This window comes from Notechis scutatus, chromosome 5 (assembly GCF_049901735.1).
Source record: "Notechis scutatus isolate UNSWTSFEM ecotype Mainland chromosome 5, rNotScu1.2, whole genome shotgun sequence".
In the NCBI taxonomy this organism is placed as follows: Eukaryota; Metazoa; Chordata; class Lepidosauria; order Squamata; family Elapidae; genus Notechis; species Notechis scutatus.
In genome coordinates this window covers 15812846-15839605 of record NC_142013.1, presented here as the reverse complement: position 1 = coordinate 15839605, position 26760 = coordinate 15812846, and the positions used below count along the sequence as shown (strand labels likewise).

Below are 26760 nucleotides of genomic sequence, written 5' to 3'. Positions count from 1 at the left end.
GTGCCGGAGCAGGCTTGGTTTTTGTTTTTTGTTTTTTTGCACGTGGAGGCTTGCCCAGCCTTCGGGGAAATGGCTGGTGGATTGGGGCACCCACTTCAGGATGCCAAGGATCCAGCGCCACGGGGAAGAGCGTGGGGGGGGGAGAGTGGGTCTCCCCTGCAAAAACGGGGGAACGAAGCAAAGGAAACCTAGCCAGCCCAGCCAGGGGGGCAGTCGAGGGGTGGGTGGGGAAGGAGGGCTTCCTAACCCCGCAGAATTTTGCATTTTGCAAAACCTACAGCCTCCCCCCACCTCCGCCGCTGCCTTTGCCCAAAACGGGACCTGCCCTGCCGTCCCGCCTCCTCTGCTTGCACCACGTGGGAAGCTCGCCCCGGGGTCCTAACCGGAGCAGCCGCGCCTCGGAGGGGAAGTGGTGCGCGCGTTGAGGAGCGAAACCCGTGTCTAGGTCTTCGCTGGCGCTAAACGGCTTGGCTCCGGATTCCAGCTGTTGGGAAGAACTTTTTTTGTTTTTTGTTTTCCTTTTCCCCCCTAATCCCCATCGAGGCCACCATGAACCCGAGGTTGCTGCCGTGGCTGGTGCTCCTTGCCCCCTTCTGCCTTTCGGGTAGGTGATCCCGGGAAATAATACCCCCCCACCCACCCACACCCCATCCCTGGGAAGTAAGCGACAAGGGGTCGCTTACCGCCACCACCACCACCCTGCAAAAAAAAAAAACACTTTTTCTCTTCGACTTTCTCCTCCTTCCACGTTTCTCCGACTCGTGGCTCTCCGAGGACGGCGGCGCTTCCCAAAGTTTCCCGCACCCACCCACCCACCCACCCTTCCGCCGCCAGATTTTGGGGAAAACCGAGAGGGGTGGGATCGTCGGATTCAAAGGGGGTTCTTGGAGTTGTTGTTGTTTTGGAGTTGTTGTTTTCGCTCCTCCGCGGACGTAGCCAAAAACTACTTTCAATTCGGAGTCCAAACATGCCTGCGCTGGAAAAGAGGCCAGCGGTTCTCCTCTTTCTGGGTACAGGCTGGTGGAAGGGAAGGTGTTGGGATCCGGTCTGGGGTGATCCGAAAGTCAGTCCAGCCTGAACCACGGAAGTTCGGTAGGCGACTTGAGGCCATCTACTCGCTCTCAGCCTGTCGCTCTATCGGGGTTTTGTTGTGTGGTTAACAAGCCACCCCCACCCCACCCCCGCTCTTCCCTCCGGTGTCTATATTCTTTGAATTCCTGGTTTAAAATGAGATCTAACTAAAATAAATATTAGAACCATGGATAGGTGTAAGGCAGGTTATGGACAGATGGTTTCTTTTTATTTAAAGGGAAGGCAGAAGCCATCAGATTGTCTGTCCTTCGTTTAAACCTATTTTTCCCCCAACTTTTTATTTACTGCTTTTTAAAGTAATAACAGAAGAAAAAAGAAACAAAATGCAAAATTTTATCCCTAGTGTTTTGAATTCAAACTGGGCAATTTGAAGATATGGGAACTTCAACTCCCACAATTCCCCAGCCAGCAGGCTGAAGTTGCTGGGAGTTTGAAATCTTCACATCTTCAAGTTGCCAAGCATGAAAAAACACTAGGTCAAAATGCCCTGAAGTTTGCAAAAGTTATAAGGTGGGGGTTTTATTGGGGGGGGGGAGGTGGGGGGGCAAAGGCTGACTGAGGAGGCATCCAGGGATTACAATTTCAGGGGTCTCCAAACTTCTGGCTGGAGAATTCTGGGAGTTGAAGTCCACAAGTCTTAAAGTTGCCAAGTTTGAAGACTTGTGGATTTCATGAATATTGACCTAGGATTGATGATGGCTTGTTTGAAAAAAAAAACTGGAAAGAAAGGTAGGAATGGGGGAGGGAACAGGAAGGAGGGATATACGGTTGATTGATTGGAGCAGGGGGGGGAAATGTACCTACCACATTGTAATTTTTTCTTTCAAGCTCCATTTATCAAAAGAGACTGTTCTGTTTTCTCATTGTACCGATAACCTAATTTTGTTCTGGAACTCTCATTGTCTCTTGTAAATGCTCATAGTTCAGCAATGCTGTACTCTTCATTATCATTTTTTCAAATGCTAGGGTATTTGCACTGTTTATTTGGTAACAGGGTTTATGCCTCATAATTACTGCAGCATAATTTGAAAGGCATTAGAACACACAGCAATATTTTGCCTTTTCTAAGACGGCAGTGGAGGGCACTCTTTCCTAAAATCCAAAGCAAGCCATGAACAGAGCTTGCCATATTGAGTCAAAACACATATAAGGAAGCCAGTCTCATCAATTGCTAGACAACTTGCTTCTTCCAAGTAAGGCGACAAATCTTAAGCCTGGCTGCTAATACAATCAGCCGTGCTCAAATTTGAACAAACTTTTTTGCACCGTGGAAAGCATATCCTGCAAGCAAGCCAGAAGCTGTACTTATCTGTGACAGTATAAAGTAAACATGGCGGCATATATACAAACAAATATATCCTGTTCTCTCTGATACTTAGTGTATTTTCTCCAAATGGACATTAGACAATAAAAGGGGGGAGGATTGGGGAAGGGTGGGAGGGAGGAAAGGAAAAGAAAGCATGGATGGAAGGAAGGAAGAAAAAAACATGGAAGGAAAGAAAGCAAGGAAGGAGGAGAAAGGAAAGCATGAAGGAAGGGAGGGAGAGAAGATTGATTGATTCTGATGCTCCTTGTCAACTTCTTTGGTTATTTTTTTTAAGCTTCTGGGTAGTTGCTGAATTTCTCCTATGAAAGGAAGGAAGGAAGTCTTAGAGGGCAGCAAAGGATCAGAAGCATGAGCCAGGCCTTATCAACAGCATGGTCAAACTCATGTCTCCAAACTTGGCAACTTTAAGATTTGGAGACTTCAACTCCCAGAATTCCTCAGCCTGCCATGCTGAGGAATGCTGGTTGGTGAATTCTGGGAGTTGAAGTCCACAAGTCTTAAGGTTGCCAAGTTTGGAGTCCCCTGGTCAAGCTGACATTCATGATAAGAGTCCCCCGGTCAAGCTGACATTCATGACAACAGTTTGGGAAAAGCAGGCGGGAAGTCACAATTCTTGTTATGTGTGTTGAGTGGACATATTGGCAAGCATCCTTGTGGTTAATTTGATGAGTTTGCCACAAATGTTTGAAAGGGAACCACTGTCATTTGGGAGGCATGAATCAGAGAGGTGGGAGAATGGTTTAGGGCTGTTACTGCTCTTGTGTACAGGTCCCAAGCCACTCTTTACAGGATCACAAATGGGCTGCAAATCAAAGAACTTTGGCTGAAAACTCCAAGTGAAAAAGCAAGTCATTCCAACACAATTTCTGAAGTCGCAGCATATAAATTTAGTAAATAAACAAACTAAATGTCTGTGGGCTGAATCCAGTCCCAGAATAACTTACTTTAAAAGATTGTTATTAACACATCCTTAAAAGAGTATGGGGGCGTGGTGGCTCAGTGGCTAAGACGCTGAGCTTGTCAATCAGAAAGGTCAGCAGTTCAGCGGTTCGAATCCCTAGCGCCACGTAATGGGGTGAGCTCCCATTAGTTGTCCCAGCTTCTGCAGTTCGAAAGCATGTAAAAAATGCAAGTAGAAAAATAGGGACCACTTTGATGGGAAGGGAACAGCGTTCCGTGCGCTTTCAGCGTTTAGTCATGCCGACTACATGACCACGGAGACATCTTCGGATAGCGCTGGCTCTTCAGCTTTGTAACGGAGATGAGCACCGCCCCCTAGAGTGGGGAATGACTAGCAGGTATGTGCGAGGGGAACCTTTACCTTAACAGAGCATTCATGACAGCCAAGGCAATGCAGAAAGTCACACAGGCAGATTTCTTCCAAGAGCACCCTCGTTTTTAAGATGAAAGAAAATATAACTTGGAAAAGTGAGTTTGGGCAATGAGGTGCCTAGTTTCTCAGAAGTAAGTCCTATTGAGCTCAAGCTGGCTTAGGAGATGGTTTTGTATAATGCATCATATGCACATTGATCACTCTAGTGCAGTGTTTTTCCACCCTGGCAACTTTAAGATGACTGGACTTCAACTCCCAGAATTCCCTAGGCAGGCTGGGGAATTCTGGGAGTTGAAGTCCAGCCATCTTAAAGTTGCCACAGTTGAGAGACGTTGTTCTAGAACAGGAGTGTCAAACTCAAGGCCCGCAGGCCGGATGGGGCCTGTGGGGTGCTTAGATCTGGCCCACGGGGCTGCCCTGGAAACTGAAGGACCGGCCTACAGTACCTCTGCCAGTGAAAATGGAGGTTGGTGAGTACACCCGTTTTCGCTGGCAGAGCCCTGCAGGAGGCCATTCCAGCTGAAAACAGAGCCTGTTTTCGCTGGCAGAGCTCTCAAATCACCACAGGCACCCCGAACACGAGTGATGTTGAACTGGACACACCCAACCTGGACATGCCCACCCCCCAAGGTCAAACACAACCCTATGCAGCCCTCAATGAAATCAAGTTTGACACCTCTGTTCTAGAGCATTATAAAGGATATATTTTGGTAGTTTCCTCCTACCCCAAGAGTTCTTTTTTTAAAGACAAAATAAAGTTTTCCTACTTAGTAAGTACAACTGACCTTGTGAATTTCATTTACCTTCAATGATAATAGGTTCATGATCTCTGATTAACTAGGATAACTGCTATACACAGTATAATGAACAATGGGTTTTTTCAGACCTGTATAATATTAGCATATTGTCCAATTTATTCCATAATATTATGCATTTAATTAGTGATACAGGTAGTCCTCGACTTACAACTTGTTGCTTAGCATTTTGGGGGCTTGGCTACTGGCCCGTATATATACCTGTTTGCAGAATCCTGCGGCCATGGAACCATGATTTACATTGTTTTTGCCATTTACTCTGTTTTTTTTGGCAAAAGTACCCCATAGCAAACAATGAGTTTGCTTAACTATCACTGTGATCGCTTAATGATTACCATAAAAAGGTAATTAAAATCGGGTCAGTTATCCACTTACAACATCCTAACTTAGGATGGCAATGGGCAGGCTCCACTGAAATCATAAGTCAAGGACTAACCATACTTGCTATCTGGCTGTTGGCCAGATGGGATCATTCAAGGAAGAATAAAGCCCAAAAGGAAAGTAGCATGTATGAAATGATAAATGAAGACAATAAGAGTAAAAAAGATTTGTTTTGCTTTTTTTATGACCCTCAACCTGATGGGAAAAAGTACTATTTTTAATATTCTGGAAAAAGAGCAAGGAGGGTGACTGTATTCATGGCCCACTCCTTAAAGCAGGGGGTATAACTCAAAGCCTGTGGGCCGGATCCAGCCCATGGGTTGCTTAGATCTGGCCCATGGGGCCACTCGGAAAACAGTGGAGGACCGATCCACGGTGCCTCTGCCAGTGAAAATTGAGCCTTGATAGCCTCCTGCAGCCCTCTACCAGTGAAAACGGAGCTCGTGGGGGCGGGTGTGCCATCATGGCAGGAACCCATCATGGCCAAAAACAGATCTCGCCCACCCAGGCCATAACCGGTGTCCCCGACACGAGTGATGTTGAGCTGGCCATACCCCCCTGGCCACACACACACACCCCAACGTCAAATACAACGCTGATGCAAAATGAAATCGAGGTTGGCATCCCTGACATAAATCTTCAAGAAGTGGATTGTTGTATTTTAACAAAGACTTTATACAGGTATTGACTTACAACAATTCGTTTAGTGACCATCCAGTGTTAGAGCAGCACTAAGAAAAGCGACTTACTACCATTTTTCACTCTTACGACCGTTGCAACATCCCCATGATCATGCGATCAAAAGTCAGAATGCTTGACAACTGGCTCAGGTTTATGACAGTCGCTGTTTCCTGCGGTCACCTTTTGTAACCTTCTGACAGTCCAGTGGGGAAGCCTCATTTACAGCCATGTTACTGATTTAATGAGTGGAGTGATTCACTTAACGACCATGGCAAGCAAGTTTGTAAAATGGGGCAAAACTCACTTAACAACTCTCTCATTTAGCAATGGAAATATTGAACTCCATAGTGGTTGTAAATCAAGGACTACCTGTATTGGTAACATCGTTATAAATATACAGTTCTTGAAGCTGGTAGTTGCTTATGCCTTGAGACCAGCATCTTGAGTAGACTTATATAGGATGGCACAAAATAAACATGAACTAAGCCAGTATTTCTTTAAGAGAAAAGAAGCAACCTCTCTTTTTACTATCTGGCAAGGAAGTTTCTCTCTTACTCTTGCAATTTGATATTTAAATTATATAACTGCCATTGACACAAACTAGATGAATATTGCATTGTTTTTCTTTCCATACAGACTACCGATCGGCTAAGGCTAATGGAAATTAACTCACAGAATGGGCAGACTGTCTTTTGCTTTAGGAAAATACTAGCTTGATACCCGTGCTTCGCTAGGAAACTGTGGTCGGGCTTAGTTTTTTGGGAGGAAAATAAGGGGAAAAATTGTACCTCTGCCTACCAGCATTCATCGGTATTCATCTGGCTATTGTCCTGTCAATGTGTGAGAGAGTTGAGGGCTGTTTGGAAACTGAAGCAGTATTTGCTGTGTGAGCAAGAAGGAGACAACAAGGAGCCTGGGAGTGGCTTAGCTCAACTGTTCTGTACTAAAGCTGGTTGCTTCTGTGAAACTAAAACTGAAACTCCTCTGCTTGTGTTTTGTGTTTGGAAGAGATTTCTTTTCAGGTGGGGACAGGGAGTAGAACTCCTTAGCATCAGAATGTGTTAATAATAATACTAATGCTCTGATGGTAATTTTGAAAAATCCTTTCTTAGTGAGCATCTAGAAGCCAAGAGGAACATACATGCCAAATTTCAAGTTTGTAGGCTTTACAGTTCTGGAGATTTTGTGATGATGCATGAGTGGTATTTCGCTTTTATTTATATAGATTGTAGGATGCAAACACACAATATTTTGTGGTCCGAGGACTGCATCTCTCCTTCGAGTGTCATGCTGAAAATCACATGTCAAACATTGGGTGGAAACATCAGGCAGTTAAGATTGTTCTCTTCTGTCACCTTAAATATTGAAATGTGATAGTTGATGGCAGATATTAGAGGAGTTTCTGTGTAGAAGAATCCAGAAGCTGTGCGGTTTTTTTAAATTGTTTTTTGCTGTCTCACTTCCATCTCCTGTTGGGCAATGTGTTTGCACAATTAATATTTCCAATTGCACAATCAGGCTTGCTAAAATTTACAATAGTCCAAAGTCATAACAACAATTTGCAGACTTCATTTTGGACAGTATCTGAACTAAATAATAGTAGAGAGCCATCAAGAGTGAGAACAAGAGTGACAGTGAGGAGAACAATCAACTAAATGGAACAGTTTTCCTTTGGAAGTTGTGGGAGCTTCATCGATGGAGGCTTTCAAGAAGGGATTGGGCTGCCATTTGTCAGAAATGGTATAGGGTCTCCTGCTTGGGTGGGTGGGGGTTGGACTAGATGACCTACAAGGTCCCTTCCAACTCTCTTAATCTGTATCTGTATAAGACGACATGTGAAGGGAATATTCAAAAACAATGAAGGCAGAAACATTTTTAAACTTTGGGAAAAGTGATGGTATCAGGCATCAAGCTGGCTCTACCCTGACTTAATTGGAATATAAGAAAAAAAGGAAGATAAAACACAAACAGAGTTTCAAGATTCGTTACTATAGCCTATCTCAGTTTAACTGAGATATAGTCTTCCTGTGGCGTGGGTTTCTTGATCTGGTGTACCTCATAGATCTGAAGGAAATGGATTGTGGTTTGGGAGTAATTTCTAGTTCAAACAACAGCAGAAATCATGGTTTAAAAACTCAACAGAGACTTCCAGTTTGTCGGCTTCGCTAGCGGCAGGGATTCGCGATACTGTGCGATCCCTGCGGCGCTAGCCGTTTTGGTGCCTCCGATCCAGACGGGTTTGGAGGCTAAGGCTGCCCTGCAGGGGTGGCTGAAGACAGGGGGATCCGGAGAGGGGTTTGGGGGTGTTGCAGACCCCCCCCGGCCGGCAAAACCCCCTTTTCTCAAGACGTGCAGCGGCGGTCCGTAATGGCCGCCACAAAGAAGCCGGCAGCTGGGTAAGAATGTGCAGGAGGAAGAGGAGAAAGTTTTTTTAAAGTGAAACTTTTTCTTGGCTGACCCAGGACTTTAAGACATATTTAACATCCTGAAAATTATGGCTTTCTGAATGATACTTTCCAGAAGAGAACTATAAGCGGCAATTTTGAGGTGCTGAAAGGAAAGTTTACTCTCCTTCTCTATGGAATCAACAAATGGATATTGAGAAACTTGTCTTTTTATAGAAAGTTAAAACTTGCTTTCTGTGATAAGTGGGAAGGGAGAGGACAATATATATATATATATATATATATATATATATATATATATATATATATATATATATATATATATATATATATATATATATATATATATATATAAGATCTTGTTGGAGGAGATGCCTTAAGGATTTGAAGACTGAAATTTATTGCAATAAGGCTTTAAAATACAGATTTGGTCGTTTTTTTGATTGATATTACCCCAGGAAGAGAAAGTGAGAACTTTGTTTTGGCTTGGACTGAGTGGTGACTTTGGGATTTTGGGACTGTTCTAACTTTTGAAACATCTTGGTTGTTGTAAGAAGAAAGAGGAAAAAAAAGAAAAGAAAAGATTTATAATGGCTTTTTCCTTTGAGCAACTGAGAAAAGAATATGAACAAACAAAAAGAGAGGGCAAGGACGCTGTAAAGGAAGCTTTTCTCTTTTTAGAAATGGCGCTTGCTATTTATCAACAAACACAACAACAGATGGAGGCAGCAACAGAAGAAGAAGAAGAAGAAGAAGAAGAAGAAGAAGAAGAAGAAGAAGAAGAAGAAGAAGAAGAAGAAGAAGAAGAAGAAGAAGAAGAAGAAGAAGAAGAAGAAGAAGAAGAAGAAGAAGCCATCTTTGATGAATCTCAAAATTTAATTAAGAAAGAGAGGAAGGAAAATGAAGGACTTAAGATTTAAAAAAACACCCAAGAAAGAGAAAAATAAGATGCAAAATCAATATAATGCTAGAAAACAAAAGAAAAAAGGAACACAACAGAGAAGGGAAGCTAACAAGGCAGAGGCTAGGAGAAGGGGGGGTAGAAAGGCCTGGTGGGAGAAGAAAGAAAGGGAAAAGGTAGAGAAAAGCCACAAAGTTTTGAAACCAGATGGGAAAAGAGGAATTTTTTTTTAGGGACAAAGGGTAATGTATAATTTGTTTAAAAAAAAGATTCTGCAAGGTACATAAGATGGTACTGTAGCATTTGTATTAGAAATAGAAAATTAGAATGGTTTAAGAGTTAATAAGAGATTAAAATATTGAAATGTTTAGTAATGTATTTAATCATTTTGGATTTATTATTTTTCTTTTTTAAAAATTAGTAGATAGAATGTACCAAGCAGAATCAGATTGGGTATTAGGTGTTATTTTAAATGTTAATTTAGGGGGATGATAGAAAGGCATCATACTTTGATTAGTGATTTCAGGAGAAACTCTTTTTTCTTTTTACTATTGGGAATGAGATAAATGGATAATAAAGAATGGACAAAGGATACAAATATAATGACTTAAATTAAAATGAATTAAATAAGATAGAATTAAGAAGAGTGAAATGTGGAGAAGCTAATTTAGAAGATATAGAATGGTAAATAAAATAGGTAATGGCATGTAAGATGAGCATGAATATAATTGAAGTCCATGTAGAGAGAGGTTTCTGGGGCCAAGTTACTTTCCTAAAAGATCTTTTATATTTTTGTGTTTTGTGTGTTTATGTATGTGGGAGAATTAATAAAACCTTGCAGGAATATAGAATGAGAATAATGGTAACCAAGTCAGAAAGAAATAGATGATAATTATAAATTGGATAAATATAGAGAAAAATAATAATAGTGAAATTGGATAAGAGTAAAGAGTAATAAAGAGAAATTGGATAAGAGATATTTGTATGCTCATATGGAAATGGTCTAAAATAGAATTATATTGTATAAAATAATGTTTTATTTGATTTGTAAAATTTATAATGGAAAGAGGTTCATGTATTAATGGTTAATGATGGTTTGTTTGTCTTTAAAATTAATAAAATTTGTTTTAAAAAAAAAACTCAACAGAGACTGGACACAAGGTTGTATTTGGTCTAGTAAATTAAGGTTCATTGGTTTGATCGTTGTATCTGAACCACAAATCTCTTGGTAGATTTCCAAAATTGCACTCATGATATGCAGACTTTTGTTGAAAATGATTTTAAACAACAACCTAAGTTCTCACCATCACTAACAATTCTGCCTTGCAGCTTTTTAGAATATGCATGTGTGAGAGAAGCCCATGCTTTTTTATCAGCCATGGGGAAAATGTAGAGATTCACTGTGACAAGAGAGGCTTGTCAGCTAGCATTGTTTAAAATAAACATTAATCACAACATTTGAACCACTGTGCTCTCTGTAGCTGAAGATTTCTGCAACTATAGCGTGCTGCTGACTAGCGAATTCTGGGAGTCAAAGTCCAGACACTGTAAAGTGGCCAAGGTTGAGAAACACTGAATTAAAGAATATAACAAATATTTAAAGGGCAATATACAAAAAGGAGGTTGTTGGAAGAAATGTCCATCTGGTTCAGTTCCAAGCGGGGAGAAAGACACTGGAAACATGGAGGCTGATTGGAAAGATGGTGTATTGATGAACAGGACCACTTAGGTTTGAGGTCCTGGGCAGCTGACCACATGAGGGTTATTTATACCTTCTCTTGGGCCTTGCCTTTGAGCTTCCTGTTCCTGTGAAAGAAATGTATTCTATTGGATGTAGTCAGATTCTCATGTAGGGTCATGTTTGTCTGAATCAAGTTTGGTTGAAGCCTGGTGATTCAATGTCCCCAGGTGATTTTGTCATGCAGTGAGCCCTGCTGCTAGATAATCCTATAACCATGATGGTGAGCCTATGGCATGCGTGCCACAGGTGGCACACAGAGCTATTTGTACCGGCACGCGAGCTGCAGGCAAACTTACCTCACTGGGCATGCACGCGCCTCACAGTTGATTTTCGGCCGGTTTGAGGCCTTTTTTCAGCCTCCCAGAGGCTTCAGGAAGGCTTTTGCAGGCTTCTGAAAACTAGCCCTGTTTCGTCACTTCCTGTTTTTCCGAAAATTCCAGAAGTGACAAAACGACCCGTTTTTGGCCTGCAGAAGCCTTCCTCAAGCCTTTGGGAGGCTGAAAAAGGCCTCAAACTGGTGAAAATCAGCTGTGAGGCACAGTGCAGGTAAGGGGGGTGGAGGTGGGGATTGCGTGTGGATGCGTAGGGGATGTGGGGGGCACGCATTGCCGTCTGGGTGCTGGCACACAAGTGCAAGCATGCAAGCGTGCGCACAATTTTTGGCACAGGAGCCCAAAAAGGTTAGCCACCACTGTCCTATAATGTCCTAGAGGGTCATGTCTCTGAGTTTCTGTTTCCCTTAAGACTTCTATTTCTCTTGTAGGGGAAATATAATATTCTGCCTTTTTTTTTTTTTTTGAAACAAATTTTATTAATTTTTTAAAGACAAACAAAATATCATTAAACCTTGTAGACATTAAACCTCTTTCCATTATAAATTTTTACAAGGCAGATAAAACATTGTTTTATACAATACGATTCTAATATATCCCATTTCCACTTAAATATCTTTTAGCAAATTTCTCATTACTTCTCTTTACACTTAGTCATCCTATTCATATTTCCCTCTGTCTTGTTTGCAATTATTCTCCTCTCGCTTTCCTCCAAGGTTTTATTAAATCTCAAGTAAACATACACACACAAAACACAAAAAATAAAACTTCTTTTTCAAAAAAGTAGCTCGGCCCCGGATTACCTCTCTTTGTATGGACTTCAATTAAATTCATGTTCATCTTATATGCCATTACCTATCTTATTTACCATTCTATATCTTCATTATAACTTCTCCCCGCTTTCCACTCTTCTTAATTCTATTTTATTTATTACATCTTAGTTTAAATCATTATATTTGTATCTTTTGTCCATTCTTTTCCAATTATCTATTTATCTCATTCCCTATCGTAAGAGGAAAAAAAAAAGATTTCTCCTGAAATCACTTATCGAAGTATGATGCCTTTCCATCGCACCCCTAAATTAACATTTAAGGTAACACCTAGTTCCCTATCTGATTCTGCTTAGTACATACTACTTAGAGAAAGAAAATAATAAATCCACAAAGTAATTAAATATATAATTAAACATTAAATCTCATAACATTCCAATTATCTATCTCAAAAACAAATACTACAATAATATATTCATACTAACATCCACACAATAGTCAATTGAACTCTATACTTAAACTAAATATTTTAAACATCCCTTTTAATATTTTTTTTAAGTTATTAAACCTTTAATGTTTTAATCTTTACTCAAGTCTTATAAGATTCTAATTTTCTATTTTTAATACAGATACTACAATACTATCTTGTGTACCTTGCAGAATCCTAAAACAAAGTTATATTACCCTTTATCCCTAAAAAAAAATTTCTTTTGCACATCTTGTTTCATACCTTTATGGCTTTTTTCCCCTTTCTTCCTCCCTATCTTATCCCATCTGGTCTTTTTACCCCCCTTAACTTCCCCTCTCTGTTGTATTTCTCTTTTCTTTTGCTTTCTAACATTGTATTGATTTTGCATCTTATTTTTCACTTTCTTGGATGTTTTTTTAAGTCTTATGTCCTTTTTCCTTCCTCTCTTTCTCCTTCCTTTCTTAATCAACTTTGTAGATTCATTAAAGATGGCTTCTTCTTCTTCTTCTTCTGCTTCCTCCATCAATTGTTGTGTTTTCTGATAAGTAGCAAGCGCCATTTCTAAAAAGCGAAAAATTTCTCTCACAGTGTCTTTTTCTTCTTTCTTTATTTTGCCATATTCCTCTCTCAGTTCATCAACAGATAAAGTCATTATAAACCTTTTTTTTCTTCTTCTTTTTTCCCTTCTTTTTCTTCTTAAAACAACCAAGATATCAAACAGTCCAAACAGAGCACAAAGTTCTTCCCTTCACACTTTTTCTTCCTGGGGTAATATCAATTGAAAAGGGAAAAAAAAAACACCAATCTGTATTTTAGAGTCTTATTGCAATTAACTTCCAATCTCAAAATCTTCCAGGCATCTCCTCCAACAAAATCTTAATATAAATTTTCCTTTTGTCCTCTCCCTTCCCACTTATAACAGAAAGCTTTAAATTTTTACCTTCTATAAAATAGCAGGATTTTCAATATCCATTTGTTAAATTCATGTGGAAGGAGAGTAAACTTTCTCTTGAAGCACTTTCACTCGCCACTTGTAAATCTCTTCTGGAAACAAAGTATCTTTCAAAAAATCAGGATTTTCAGGATATTAGTTGTATTTTATAGTCCCAGTTCAGCCAAAAAACTTTTGCTTCAGAACTTTCTCCTTCTTCCTCCAGCACAATCTTATCCAGCTGCCAGCTTCTTTGTGGCGGCCATTGCTGACCGCCGCTCCACCGCCTTGAGAAAAGAGGGTTAAGCCGGGTGAGGAAGGGGTCTGCGAAAACCCCAACCCCCTGTCCGGATCCCTCCTATCTTCGGCTGCCTCTACGGGGCAGCCTTAGCCTCCAGACCTGTCCGGATCGGAGGCACCAAGACGGCTAGCGCCGCAGGGATCGCGCAGTATCGCGAATCCCTGCCGCTGCCGAAGCCGACAAACCGGAAGTCGCCCCCTTCCAATATTCTGCCTTTTTTAATCTTTCCTAAAACATTTCATTCTTCTAGGAGGGATGGGTGCTAACTTTCTACAAGGGGATGCACTTTAAGGCAGCAAATACACCAACTTCACTAGTACAGATGGTCCTCAATTTATGATAAGTTGTTTAGCAACCATTTTAACTGCAAGTTACTTTCTGTTGTCTGCAAAACCACGCCATGGTGAGCAATGGATTCGCTTAACAATCGTGGCATTCATTTAGTGATCACTGCAAAGCAGGTCGTAACATTGGATTGATCACAATGTATGACCCGTATTGGGCAAGTTCCATTATGGCCGTATGTTGAGGACCACCTGTAAGCAGTCAGAAAACTGCAACAGAATCATTAGCTAAGTTGGATTTGGCTTGTTGTCTGCTCTTCTATAGAGCTTTATTCATTGCTTCCAGTGTTTATTGGGTTTTTTAAAAAATTAGGTTCTTAAATTCCTCATTCTACATAGACTAAGAAGGTTTTTTTTCCATCTTGCCTCATATACACATACTTCTTAATTCTGAAACATTATTCTGGAAACATAGCAACCTATTAATGTCTCACTGCTTTAGGCTACATAGAAATTAAGCTTAATTTCTAACCACCCTTTTCCAGGCGTCTCTGGTAATATATATTGCATTCAAAAAAATCTCTCTCCACCCTTTCTCTCTTTGGCTTCTCTTCCATTTTTACCCAGGAATCTCTTAACAGTTAAAGAAAAGAAGTGGGTGGTTTCTGACTTTATATATTCTATAGTAAAGTGAGGATTTTTCCTCTTGTACAAATTCTGACTTGAGAATGCTCCTGAGAAATTGATGGATGGTGTTAGAAGTTGGGCAGATAATTACAGTTTATGATATCATCTTCCTAATAACATGACATAGACTCCCAAAAATAGTAATGGAAAGGAGTTTGTTGTGAAAAATGAAATCTACCATTGTTTGTAAGCTACCGCAAGCTCCACCTATTATGATACTAGATTCTAGCAGACAAATCCCGTTGTTCAAAGTTGCAGAAGACTTCTTCTTCTTCTTGTGCCATATCCATCATTGGACACTGGCGATCATGTTTAGCTATCCTATTTTTATCAACAGACGCACGAAAAACTGCTGCTAAGTTTTGTCCCTTAGATTTTGAAGCCACGATGTTCTTCTACTGCCTGGACCTCATTTGCCTCCAATCTTTCCCTGGAGGATTAAGTGAAGTATGCCATATTTTTCCAGGTGTCGCATCACATGTCTGAAATATTATAACTTTCACTTTTTAATGGTTTTGATGATTTCCCACCCCTATTGATGGAACCGTGTAGCTCAGGGTTGACATAAGGGGTCTTTAGTGCTCTCTGAGTTTGGTTGTTTCCTTGCAGACGTTTCATTACCAAACTAGGTAACATCATCAGTTACTTAGCTTAAATGCTTACTTAAACTGAACTGAGATAAGCTGCCTGCTGTTATCCCCCATTTTAAAATTCTGCTGTGGATTTTGCACAGCCTGAAATAATTGTCATTTATGCTACTTTCTTCTCTCTAGAGGGGATAGGAAAGGATGCCCCTTGAGGGGTTTGAAAACTTTCTAATATATATGTAGCATTCAACAGGATGCAAAATATTTTAGGTCAACCTGCACTTTTTTTTCATTTGAGAGAATTTTCTTCGTCCTTCTCATATTTATTGATTAGATTTTTTTCACTGCAGTCCTTCCACTCTGTGCGGCATAAAACCATAAAACATTCACAATAGGTACATTATTGCATTGTGAATACAATAATAAAATCAATAAAAAATTCAAAAAATGCAACCCAAAAATATGAAATGAACAACCTTATTATCTAAATATTATTATCAATATATAATATATTTAGATATTGTCTAACAAATTTAGAAAGTAGGTTATTTCTATTTTATTTTCTTACCGCTTGCTCAACAGGTATAGGTCAACACTAATTTCCAGGGGAGAGCTATTCCTCATGGAGGCCATGACAGAAGAACATCTCCAGACCTCTGATTTCAGAATAGGAAGTAATTGTTATCATTACATGTGTATCATATGGGTCAATTCTAGTTGAAGTCAGTCCTATTTTATAAATTAAAACCAATATTTTAATTTCTACCCCAAAACCTACTGGTAACTAATACAGGACATTCATAATCAGCCAGATAACAAGGTGATATCTGTTCCATTTAAAACGGTTCAAATAATCCACTTACGTGGGGTACTCTCTAGTTATTGCTTACAAAAAGCAAAGATTGGAGACAGGACAATGGTTGTCTGATATTACTGAATCCAGGGAAATCATCTTCAGGAAGATGTCAACTGCAGCTGCAGTTGTGTAAGAGTGTTGTATAATAATACATTGTTATCTTTTTTTGAACAAATCAGTGGTGCGTTTCAAATTTTTTTACCACCGGTTCCAGGGGTGGGTTTCTACCGGTTTTGTCCACCTCTGTAGAACCAGTAGCTCTGAAGAGCAGCAGACATAGTTCTATGTCTGCTGATGTTTTTGCCCACCTGCCCACCCGGGCTCTTACCTGAGTTTTATTTCCTGATTTTTCAACTTCAGCTGCCGTGCGAGGCACAGCTGCAGTTAAAAAAGCAGAAAAAGAAGGCTGTTTCAAAGGCTGCTTCTCTGCACGTAGTGTGCTGATGACGATTTACAGGCGCGCGCGCAGCGTGCAGGGAAGCACATCATAAATCACCAAACCTCGTAAATCACCGAACCGGTAGTTAACCCTGTCGGATCCCACCCCTGACCGGTTCGGTGGGCGTGGCTTGGTGGGCACACTTTGCGCAGGCGCAGAGGCGTTCCGACTCGCCTTCTGCAAACCTGCACTCTCCCTGTCGCTTCAGTGGCTGACATGCAGCAATCTATTGTGCCGCACAAAGCAGCTGCACTTCAAAAGCAGGGAATAAAAGTTAGTATGGGAGCCCAGGTGGGCCCAACAGCAGAGCGTAGGAGAGAATCGGTTTGGTCTCCACTGCTTGTTGGCACTACCGGATTGGTAGAACCGGGCCAAACCGGTAGAATACCACCACTGGAACAAATGTAGATTTTGGATAGCTAAAAGTGTTACAAATATGGGAACCTAGGTTTGTAAACATTGCAAATATTACATTGATATGTATCTGTTTTATTTCAGGGTCCATACAGGGAACTGACACCAATACCACTGCTGCCCATTTAAGCTCATCATCAATAAGTAATTCTTCAACAACAGGTAAACTTCCTTCTACTTTCATCTCTTTGTCCTGCAACCCACTTCAAAATGTATTTAAATTCTTCTTTTTCCATTTTTTTCTTTTTCCAAATAAAATATGTTATGAATAATCACTCCTGGAAAAGAGATGCTAGAGTAGGGGTCTCCAAACTTGGCAACTTTACGACTTGTGGACTTCAATTCCCAGAATTCCCTAGCCAGCATGGCTGGCTGAGGGAATTGAAGTCCACAAGTCTTGAAGTTGCCAAGTTTGGAAACCCTTGTGTTAGAGCCGCCACCATTTCAGGGCAATTTCATTTTTTTTTCTTCTTCTTTAGGACAGATCATGTAACAGAATGTTATGTTCTCTCTTGTCTTTGTTTTTTTTTCAATTGAAAGATTGAGATCAAAATCTGTGGTTTTTATCTTAGATATATGGGCAAATCCCTGTCAACCAAGGGGATTTATTGCACTGGCTTTCAAGAGCTAAGAGAAAGGGAATCCTGTGACTGAATACTGTTCTTTCAGAGTGGAGAATAATTCCTGGAAAAGAATAATGGGAGTTGAGTACGAATTACTAGAAGCACATTTCTTGATCTCAGAAACTTTTAAGATGGGTAGGCTTCAACTTTCAGAATTGCCTCAAGCAGTGGGGGAAGCTGGGAGTTGAAGTCCACATGTCTTAAAGTCATCAAGGTTTGAGAACCTCTGTTCTGGGTAGTGCTACACCTTTAAGGTAAGAAGTTACAAAGTCCTAATGATACCAGTGACGCTGTAATCATGCTTGAGTATTGTATACTTGCTAGGATCTGTACGCGAGGTACAGAACTGGAGGTACAGGTTGCTGTGGTTACCTGCCTTGGATGGAGGTTTGCTTACAAGCTATCAGAGAAAGAGACAAAAGCCTGGACCTGTGACTTAATAGAGGCACTTTCTGTTCTTTTCTGGCTTTTATTTCCTGGAGCAAAATGGCGGCATTTGAGAGAAATTGTTCTTGTTTTCTGCAGGCGTAATTAGACCTATCCGTCAAGTAACAATCATGTTCCTCCAAATAAGTATTTATAAGAGCCATGATGGCGCACAAACTTTTTTAAGGGCAGCATAGCAAGCATAGCACCATGGAGATGCTGCAACGATCATAAGTGTGAAAAACGGTGATAAGTCACTTTTTTTCACTTCCGTTATAGCTTTGAACGGCATCTACAGGGAAGATGCCGTTCAAAGCTATAACGGAAGTGAAAAAAAGTGACTTATCACCGTTTTTCACACTTATGACCGTTGCAGCAACTCCATGGTCGTATGATCAAAATTCGGATGCTTGGCAACCGGTCCAAATTTATGACAGTTGCAGTGTCCTGGGGTCATGGGTTTTTTTTTTTTTTTTTTTTTGTGGCCTTCTGACAAGCGAAGTCAATGGGGAGAGCCAGATTCACTTAACAACTGAGTTACTAACAACCGCAATGACGCACTTAGCAACTGTGGCAAAAATGTTGTAAAATGGAACAAACCTCATTGAACAACTGTGTTGTTTAGCAAATAAATATTGGGCTCGGATGAAGAAAATAGGACTTTATTATAGCTTCCTAACTTTTGTCTACACCCGTGATGGCGAACCTATGGCACGCGTGCCACGAGTGGCACATAGAGCAATTTATGCCAGCACACGAGTGCAGGCAAACTTACCTCACTGCACATGCACATGCCTCACAGTTGATTTTTGGCTGGTTTGAGGTCTTTTTTGGCCTCCCAGAGGCTTCAGGAAGGTTTCTGCAGGCTTTTCAGGTTGAAAACTAGGCCCATTTCATCACTTCCTGTTTTTCCAGAAATACTGGAAGTGATAAAATGGGCCTAATTTTCGGTCTGAAAAGCTTGCAGAAGCCTTCCTGAAGCCTCAAACTGGCCGAAAATCAGCTGTGAGGCGCAGTGCAGATAAGGGGGCAGCGGGGGTTGGTGGAGGTGGGGATTGCGTGCGGATGCATAGGGGGCGTGGGGGGGGCGCATTGCCTTCTGGGTGCTGGCACGCGAGCGCGAGCATGCAAGCGCGCACACAATTTTTGGCACAGGAGCCCAAAAAGGTTAGCCACCACTGGCCTACACCAATTCAGAATGAGAGAGAGAGAGAGAGTGTTATGTGTACTTGGATTAATAGTTAAGGATTTAACTATTAATCCAATCTATTAATCCAATCTATTAACTAATAGTTAAGGATTTAACTTGATTGCAGGAAATACGACTTCAGCAATAGAGTGGTCAATGTCTGGAATACTCTACCCGACTCTATAGTCTCTTCGCCAAACCCCAAAAACTTTAACCTTAGACTGTCTACTATTGACCTCACCCCTTTCCTAAGAGGTCTGTAGGGGGCGTGCATAAGCGCACCATCGTGCCTACCGTCCCTGTCCTATTGTTTCTCTTATTCTTTTATTTTTCTTATATGTACCCATTTCATGTATTCACAACTATGTATACACTTATACTTATTATCTTGTAAACAATTGGCAAATCAAATAAATAAATAAATAAATAAACTAGGCTAAGAATAGAATAGAGAGAGACTATGATTTTAGTCCTACATTAGGTATGAAAGCCACCTGGGCAGTGGTGGGATTAAAAAAAAAAAATTACTACCAGTTCTGTGGGCATGGCTTGGTGGGCATGGTGTGGTTTGGTGAGCGTTGTGGGAAAGATACTGTAAAATCCCCATTCCCTCCCCACTCCAGGGGAAGGTTACTGCAAAATCCTATTCCCTCCCCACCCCATTAATCTGTCATTAACCATCAGATGTTTCTGTTTCCATTCTGTCTAAGAATTGCCCTTCAGTTTCTGTTTCTCCCGTACTTCAGATAGAATCTGTGTATTATGGGGGAGGGCAGGAGAGGAGAGGAGAGGAGAATCTCTACTAGCTTCTCCAAATCACTTTCAGTCACCCTAATCAAAAATAGGACCTTGTATTTATAGTAAAAGTGATGAAAATGTTAACTTCAGCTAGTTCTATAATGTAGTAGGCAAAAAAATAAGGTGATTGGCTTATTTTTAAAAATCACATGCTATAAAAGGAAAAACAAGTGGCATCATGCCTTGTTTACCAACATTTCAAAAAGTGATCTGCACATTTATTGTATCTGTTCCTGTATTTCATACATGCTCCTCAAAAAGATCATGTCATGAGGTAAGTATTTCACCAAGCAAATGTCCTGATCCTTTTGCCCATGATTAATGTTGTCTTTACATGATATTTGAGGCAGGGGGACATTGACTCTCACATGACAAGAAAAAACAGTCGAGTTTAGGATCGTTTCAGGAAGTTTCAGTTTAATCTTTGAAACCATAGCTGATTTCTTTGCAATGTGCTAAAGATAAAACCATTCTCCACAACTTCCGTTTTATAAAGGCTGCTGCAAAATCCCCAGAGTGGTTCTGCAAATGAGCGAAATGTTTTGACCCGCCCCTCTTTTCCCTGATGCAAATAACAATTCCGACCTAAGCATTGGTGCTTTTTTTTTTTTTTTTTCAAATTTCAAATTAAAATATAACTCATGAAAGAAAACGGTGGTTGGATACTTCATGCATAAAAGGTATTGGAGAAAAGACACTCAGAACCAATTATTTGCATGAAGAAAATTTCTCATTTATTTCCTATCATTTCTGGCTACGGATCAGCTGTTTTGTGAATTGTCCCGTGTCAGCCATGCCTAGATGTACATGCAAAATGCTTGCAGAATTCTGAAAAGGGTCTACTCTTGAATGGGTGGGGGAAGGGGAGAGAGATTTTATTTAATGATAATTTAAATTTAAATTTGGGGGGGAAGGAAAGTTTGATACTGAAGCCGTTACTTAAAAGAGTGATGGGTTTGCCCTTCTTGGAGTTGTAAATCATCTATCTCAGAGTTCTCCAAACTTTCCAGGTTGGCGCCCCAGAGTGGGGGGAGGGAGAAAAGAGGGGATGGTTTTGTGGGAGGGGCAGGTACATGTGCACAGTGTGGACACCCGTTGCTTGCGCGAGTAGGTTGTGAGGACTCACGCGAGTGGGGCCGTGAGCACCCACGACAAAGCTCACATGAGTGGGACTGTGAGCGCCCGTAATGACACTTGTGCTAGTGGGGCTGCGACACTCGTGCAAGTGGGTCTACCGGTGCTCACACAAATGAGGTCATGAGCGCCCGCGATGCATGTGTGTACATATGCACTGATCAGATACTCATGTGGCCCGGTGGCCAATAGGCCACAGCCCAGTAGTGGGCCATGGCCCACAGGTTGGGTACCCCTTGGTCTATATCAGGGGTGTCAAACTCAAGGCCTGGGGGCCAGATGCGGCTCACAGTGCTTAGATCTGGCCCGCAGGGCCGTCCTGGAAATAGAAAAGGATCGGCCCACATTGCCCCTGTCAGCAAAAATGGAGCTTGGGAGGATTGCATGCAGCCCTCCTGAGATCCGTTTCCCCTGGAGAAGGAGGCCATTGCAGCTGAAAACAAGCTTGGAGGCCCGTTTTTGCTGGCAGAGCACTCGGACCACCACAGGCGCTCCCGACACGAGTGATGTCGACCTGGCCACACCCACCCCGGCCCCCCGAGGTCAAACACAGTCCTGATGCAACCTTCAATGAAATCGAGTTTGACACCCCTGGTCTACATTATCTCCAACCTTGTGATTATAATTAAACATGACAGAGATGAAAAGCCGAGCCTGGGTTGGGCCACTCGTTCCCAATGTGTTGACTTTCTACAGAGAGCCCTTCTGCTTCCTTTTGAAAACACACCTCTGGATTTGCAAGCCAAAATGATACAGACAGTTTTATCCCTTCTGTTCTATAGCAGCTATAAACCAAAACATGAACTGCAATATCATGGTGACTGGATATAAATATTTGTATTCTTTTTTTTTTTTTTCCATTGGGTTTCTAGGTGGCTCATAGACTCTCCTGCAGAAGATGTTACAAATATTCCACAGCTTATCCCCCTGTGTGCCCCTTTTTGCCTCCTGGGCCTCAGGGAAGCCTCCTGGGCGAAGCAGTAAGACAGCAAGGGGGGGATCCCAGCACAGCTGATTGTTGGAACAATTGATCATTTGGGGGGGGGGGGGAATACCGGTTCAGCTGAACCGAAAGCTGGTTTTTTACTACCAGTTCCGCCAAACTAGCATTTTTTACTACCGGTTCACCCGAACTGGGCCGAACCGGTAGAATACCATCACTGTGCTATAGAGGAGGCGTCATAGATCTGGTCCCTGACAAAGTTTGTTTTATTACCATATGTTTTATTATTTCATCCGTTTCCTTTTGGGATATTAGTAGGTTGTTTTTTTGTTATTGTTGTTTTAAAACGGTTGTTAGCTACCTAAAATTGCTTAGTGAGTGGGGGTAGGGAGGCTGGATAATTGATTCAAGTAAAAATAAATGAAATGGATAATCCAACCTAGTACAACCTTTATTTGTCTTGGTCTTTAGGATTCAACATTTCTAAAGTGTAATAGCAATAGCACTTAGACATATATACTGCTTCACGGTGCTTTACCGCCTTCTCTAAGCAGAATTACAGAGTCAGCATATTACCCCTAACAATCTGGGTCCTCATTTTACTGACCTCAGAAGGATGGAAGGCTGAGTCAACCTTGAGCTGATAAGAATCAAACTGGCAAACAACTGGCAGTCAGCAGAAGTAGCCTGCAATATTGCATTTTAACCACCGCACCACCACAGCTAATAATAAATAATAGATTTATTGTGTTGCTCTGCTGTTAGATCAGATGACAGAAATCCAGAAACACATAACTCTGCAAAGCCATTGACCATTTTGAAGCCAGAACATAGGATATAGCTGGAGTACTAGTTCCTAAATATTTGAGTCACTAAATGAGGAATAGCAATAAAAGAATATATATCTGGTTTGTCCCACTCTAATATTGCTGGTAGACTGCATTTAACTTGGTATATAGCAATTTTCTGCAGTCAATTTGGGGTGGATAATGTTTAAATGTTGTTTTTTAAAGTTAAATGCAGCCTTTGATGGTAATTAATCATGGAAGCAGAAAGAAAAAATGGATTACAGGCAGTCCTCAATTTACAACCATTTATTTAGTGACCATTCAAAGTTACAACGGTACTGAAAAATGTGACATGACCATTTTTCACATTTACGACCATTGCAACATCCCCATAATCACATGATCAAAATTAGGATCTTTGGCAACTGATTCATATTTACGATGATTGCAGTGTCCCATGGTCATGCGATCACTTTTTGCATGTTACTAATTTAACATCTTCAGTGATTCAATTAACAACTGTGGCAAGAAAGATCATAAAATGAATCAAAATGCACTTAATTGCAAATTTTGGGCTCAATTGTCATAAGTCAAAGGCTATCCTAAAGAGATTTAAAAATTCCAAATTCCAGGAATTTCCCAATATAATAGATAATAGAATAGAATAGAATAGAATAGAATAGAATAGAATAGAATAGAATAGAATAGAATAGAATAGAAAATGGAATGGAATGGAATAGAATAGAATAGAATCCTTTATTGGCCAAGTGTGATTGGACACACAAGGAATTTGCCTTGGTGTAAATACTCTCAGTATACATAAAAGAAAAGATACAGTGGTCAAGAGTCGAGAATCATAAGGTATGACACTTAATGATAGTTGTAGGGTGCAATAAGCAATCAAATCATACAAGGATATAAAAATCAATAAATCAATCCGCGTAGAAATCAATTGGATAGGAAAAATATCAATCAATAAATCAGTTCATAAATGAAATACACGACACAGTTTCCCATTCAGGATGTAGTAGTAGCTCATATTTCCTTTCTGTTCTCCAAAATACCGTATATGGTTGAGGAATTGTGTATTTTTTGGTGTGTCATGCCCTGGTGAATGCTATCAGTCCCCTCAATGGTGAAAATGTAACTGCAGTAAAAATTGAATAGGAAGGAACTTGTGTATCTTTCATCTCCATAGCATGCTTGGTTTGTCAAGATGAAAAGAAATAATGGAATGTAGTTTCACAAGTTCTGGAAGAAAGGGTATTTTCTCATGACTAGGCTACGAACTGGTCTGATGATTTGTATCAGAAAGAATTTGGCTATTGATTGCTAGGGAAGTAAAAGCATAGAATAAACCAGCCACATCAAGGAATGAGTAGCATCTCATCTTCGTAGCAAAGTAATTTGTTGTTGGGTAAGGTAAGGTGTATTTAAGCTACATTATCCTTATTAGTACTGTTGCTATTTAATTAAAGTTGAATGTTATGGAGTTTTTCCCCCTTCTGTTCAGACATGTCCAATTAAGAAACTGCCTGGACAAGTCCATGTGGTTTTGTTGGCAAGGTTTTTCAGAAGTGCTTTTGCCATTGCCTCTTTGTTAGGCTGAGAGAAAATAGATTGGCTCAAGGTCATCCAGCTGCTGTTGTGCCCAAGGTGCGACTAGAACTCCCAGTCCCCTGGTTTTTAGCCTGGTGTCTCAACCCACTGCACCAAATTACCTCTCATTTTCTGGCTTAGAGAAGTTCAAAACCTATTATTCTAATCATAATGAAAGAACATTCTGTATTTCTTTGGAATCTTAAAGATCTGGCCATTTGAGCAGTGGCCATTACTTCTCCAGAATAGTGTATACCATTCCCTCAGTGGTGGGATTCAAAATGTTTTACTACTGGTTTTGTGCGCATGGCTTGATGGGCGTGGCAGGGGAAGGATATTGTAAAATCTCCATTCCCTCCCCACTCCTGGGGGAAGGTTACTGCAAAATCCCCATTCCCTCCCCACTACACTAACCTGCTTTTCAGCTCCGTTCTCCTGTGTAGGGCAACAAAAGAAGACCCAGCCAATCAGCTGGGACTCGGGGGGCAGAGAATAGATGGGGGTGGGGCCAGTCAGAGGTGGTATTTGCCAGTTCTCTGAACTCAAAATTTCTACTACCGGTTCTCCAGAACTGGTCAGAACCTGCTGAATACCACCTCTGCATTCCCTGTTCCAACATTTTTACTTCTGGAAAACTCTAGGACAGGGATGTCAAACTCGATTTCATTGAGGGCCACATCAGGGTTGTGTTTGACCTTGGGGGGCGTGGCCAGTGTTGGCGTGGCCAGCTTGACATCACCTGTGGTGGCCAAGTGCTAAGGCAGAACTTCCCTCAGACCCTCACTCACTCTCATTATAACCTTCCTTCCTTCTTCTTTTTCCTTCCCTCTTCATTCTCCTTTTCTTCTTCTTTCCCCTCTTTTCTTATTTTTCCTTCCTTGCTCTCTTCCCATCTTTTCTCCTTTTTCTTTGTTTTTCCTTTTTCCCTATCTCCTTTCTAGTCCCTTCTTGATGCTCAAATGCAAAAGAGGAAACATTTCTCCTTTTTTGTTTTGTTTTTAGTTTGTTTTGCTAGCCCTCTGCCAGCGAAAACGGAGTCCAGGGAGGCTACATGCGATGCGCCTGGGCCCTGTTTTTGACTGCAATGGCCTCCTGCAGCCCTCTGCCAGCGAAAATGGAGTTTGGGGGACGCAAGCTCCATTTTTGCTGGCAGAGGCACCGCAGGCCAATCCTTTGCTGTTTCCAGGGCGGTCCCACAGATCAAATCAAAGCACCTCATGGGCCAGATCCAACCCATGGACCTTGAGATTGACACCCCTACTCTAAGAACATCTCCAAAATGGCTGGACTGGCAGTTTCTTATAATGTTTCTGTGTTCCAAAAAAGATAAGAATCACACATCTTTGTTACAATACCTTTTGATATATTAATAAATCTATCCTGTAATACAAGTATTATTTTACAAAGCTTACATGTCTTCCTAAACCAGCAAAGACCATGACCATTACCAATGCCACCCAAAAATCAGTGAAAACCACGGCTCATCCTGAAGTGACTTCTAAGATCCCAGCAATCACCAACAAGACCATCCCTGCTGCACAATCTACCATTGCCTCCAAAACAGATAAACCTATACAACCTGCCAGTACAAAGCATTCACCAACTGAATCTGGGACACACAAGACCACTGCAGTTCCTGTAACTAAGCCATCATCTGCTTTGGTCACAGGTACGTACCCACATTTCATTTCCTACTTGATTGTTGTCTAGATAGCATCTGCAGCTCACTTCATTCAATTCATCATTATTGTCTTTGCTTTTAAAAAACTTAGTCCGAATTTATAGAAGTGAGCACATCTCTTCTTGGATTACTCTGTAAAATCAGAATATTATGGGTAATTTATTACATTCATGAGCATTTGCTTTGTTTCTCACGTACGGCTTTAACATCAACTGAAGAGAAACTATGTTTTAAACAAACAAAATGCTGTAACTTTTCCAACCAGATGTACTTCAGAAGTATTGGAATGACAAGTCCCAGAATTCTAAGCCAGCATCCAATAGAGGACAGTCCAGCTACTTCCCAGGAATAAAACTGTTCTTTAACAATTACAGTTCCGAAATATAGCAAGGACATAGAAGGTTACCTAACTAAGAAAGTTTGTTACCTGAACTTCACAAAGGAACAAACCTATCCGGTCCCTCCCAAAAGCAGATTCTACAAAGGACACCATTAATAAAAAGGAAGCCCCTTTCTAATAGCTTTTGACTGCAAGTTGGATTACATGTTCATAGAACAGGGTTAAGCAATGTGGTGTTTTTCATATGTCTTGGAGTATGACAGCCATTAACTCTTGCCTTTGACTATGCTGTCATGGCTTAATGCAGTGTTGGGATGCTGCCGGTTTGGACCGGTTCACTGAACCGGTAGCCCCGCCCTATCCTGTCCTTTATTTCCTGATTTGTAGCTCATCTCAATTCCGCGTCTCAGCTGATTCCCCCCCACACACACACACCCACTGTTCTACTTACTGTTGCTGACTTGGAAGGTAAGCAGCTGAGCTCTTAAATGCT

General features: G+C 41.1%; 1 protein-coding gene across 1 annotated transcript in view; it reads left to right on the top strand.

The window, feature by feature from the left end:
- Positions 1-384: 384 nt before the first annotated feature.
- TMEM123 (transmembrane protein 123) overlaps positions 385-26760 on the top strand; it is a 34311-nt gene continuing 7935 nt past the window's right edge. The window contains exons 1-3 of the mRNA XM_026675611.2: positions 385-604; positions 16831-16908; positions 25676-25915. Of these exons, the coding sequence (XP_026531396.1) occupies positions 550-604; positions 16831-16908; positions 25676-25915 (373 nt within the window). The 5' untranslated portion in view covers positions 385-549. The remainder of the gene's footprint in view (positions 605-16830; positions 16909-25675; positions 25916-26760) is intronic.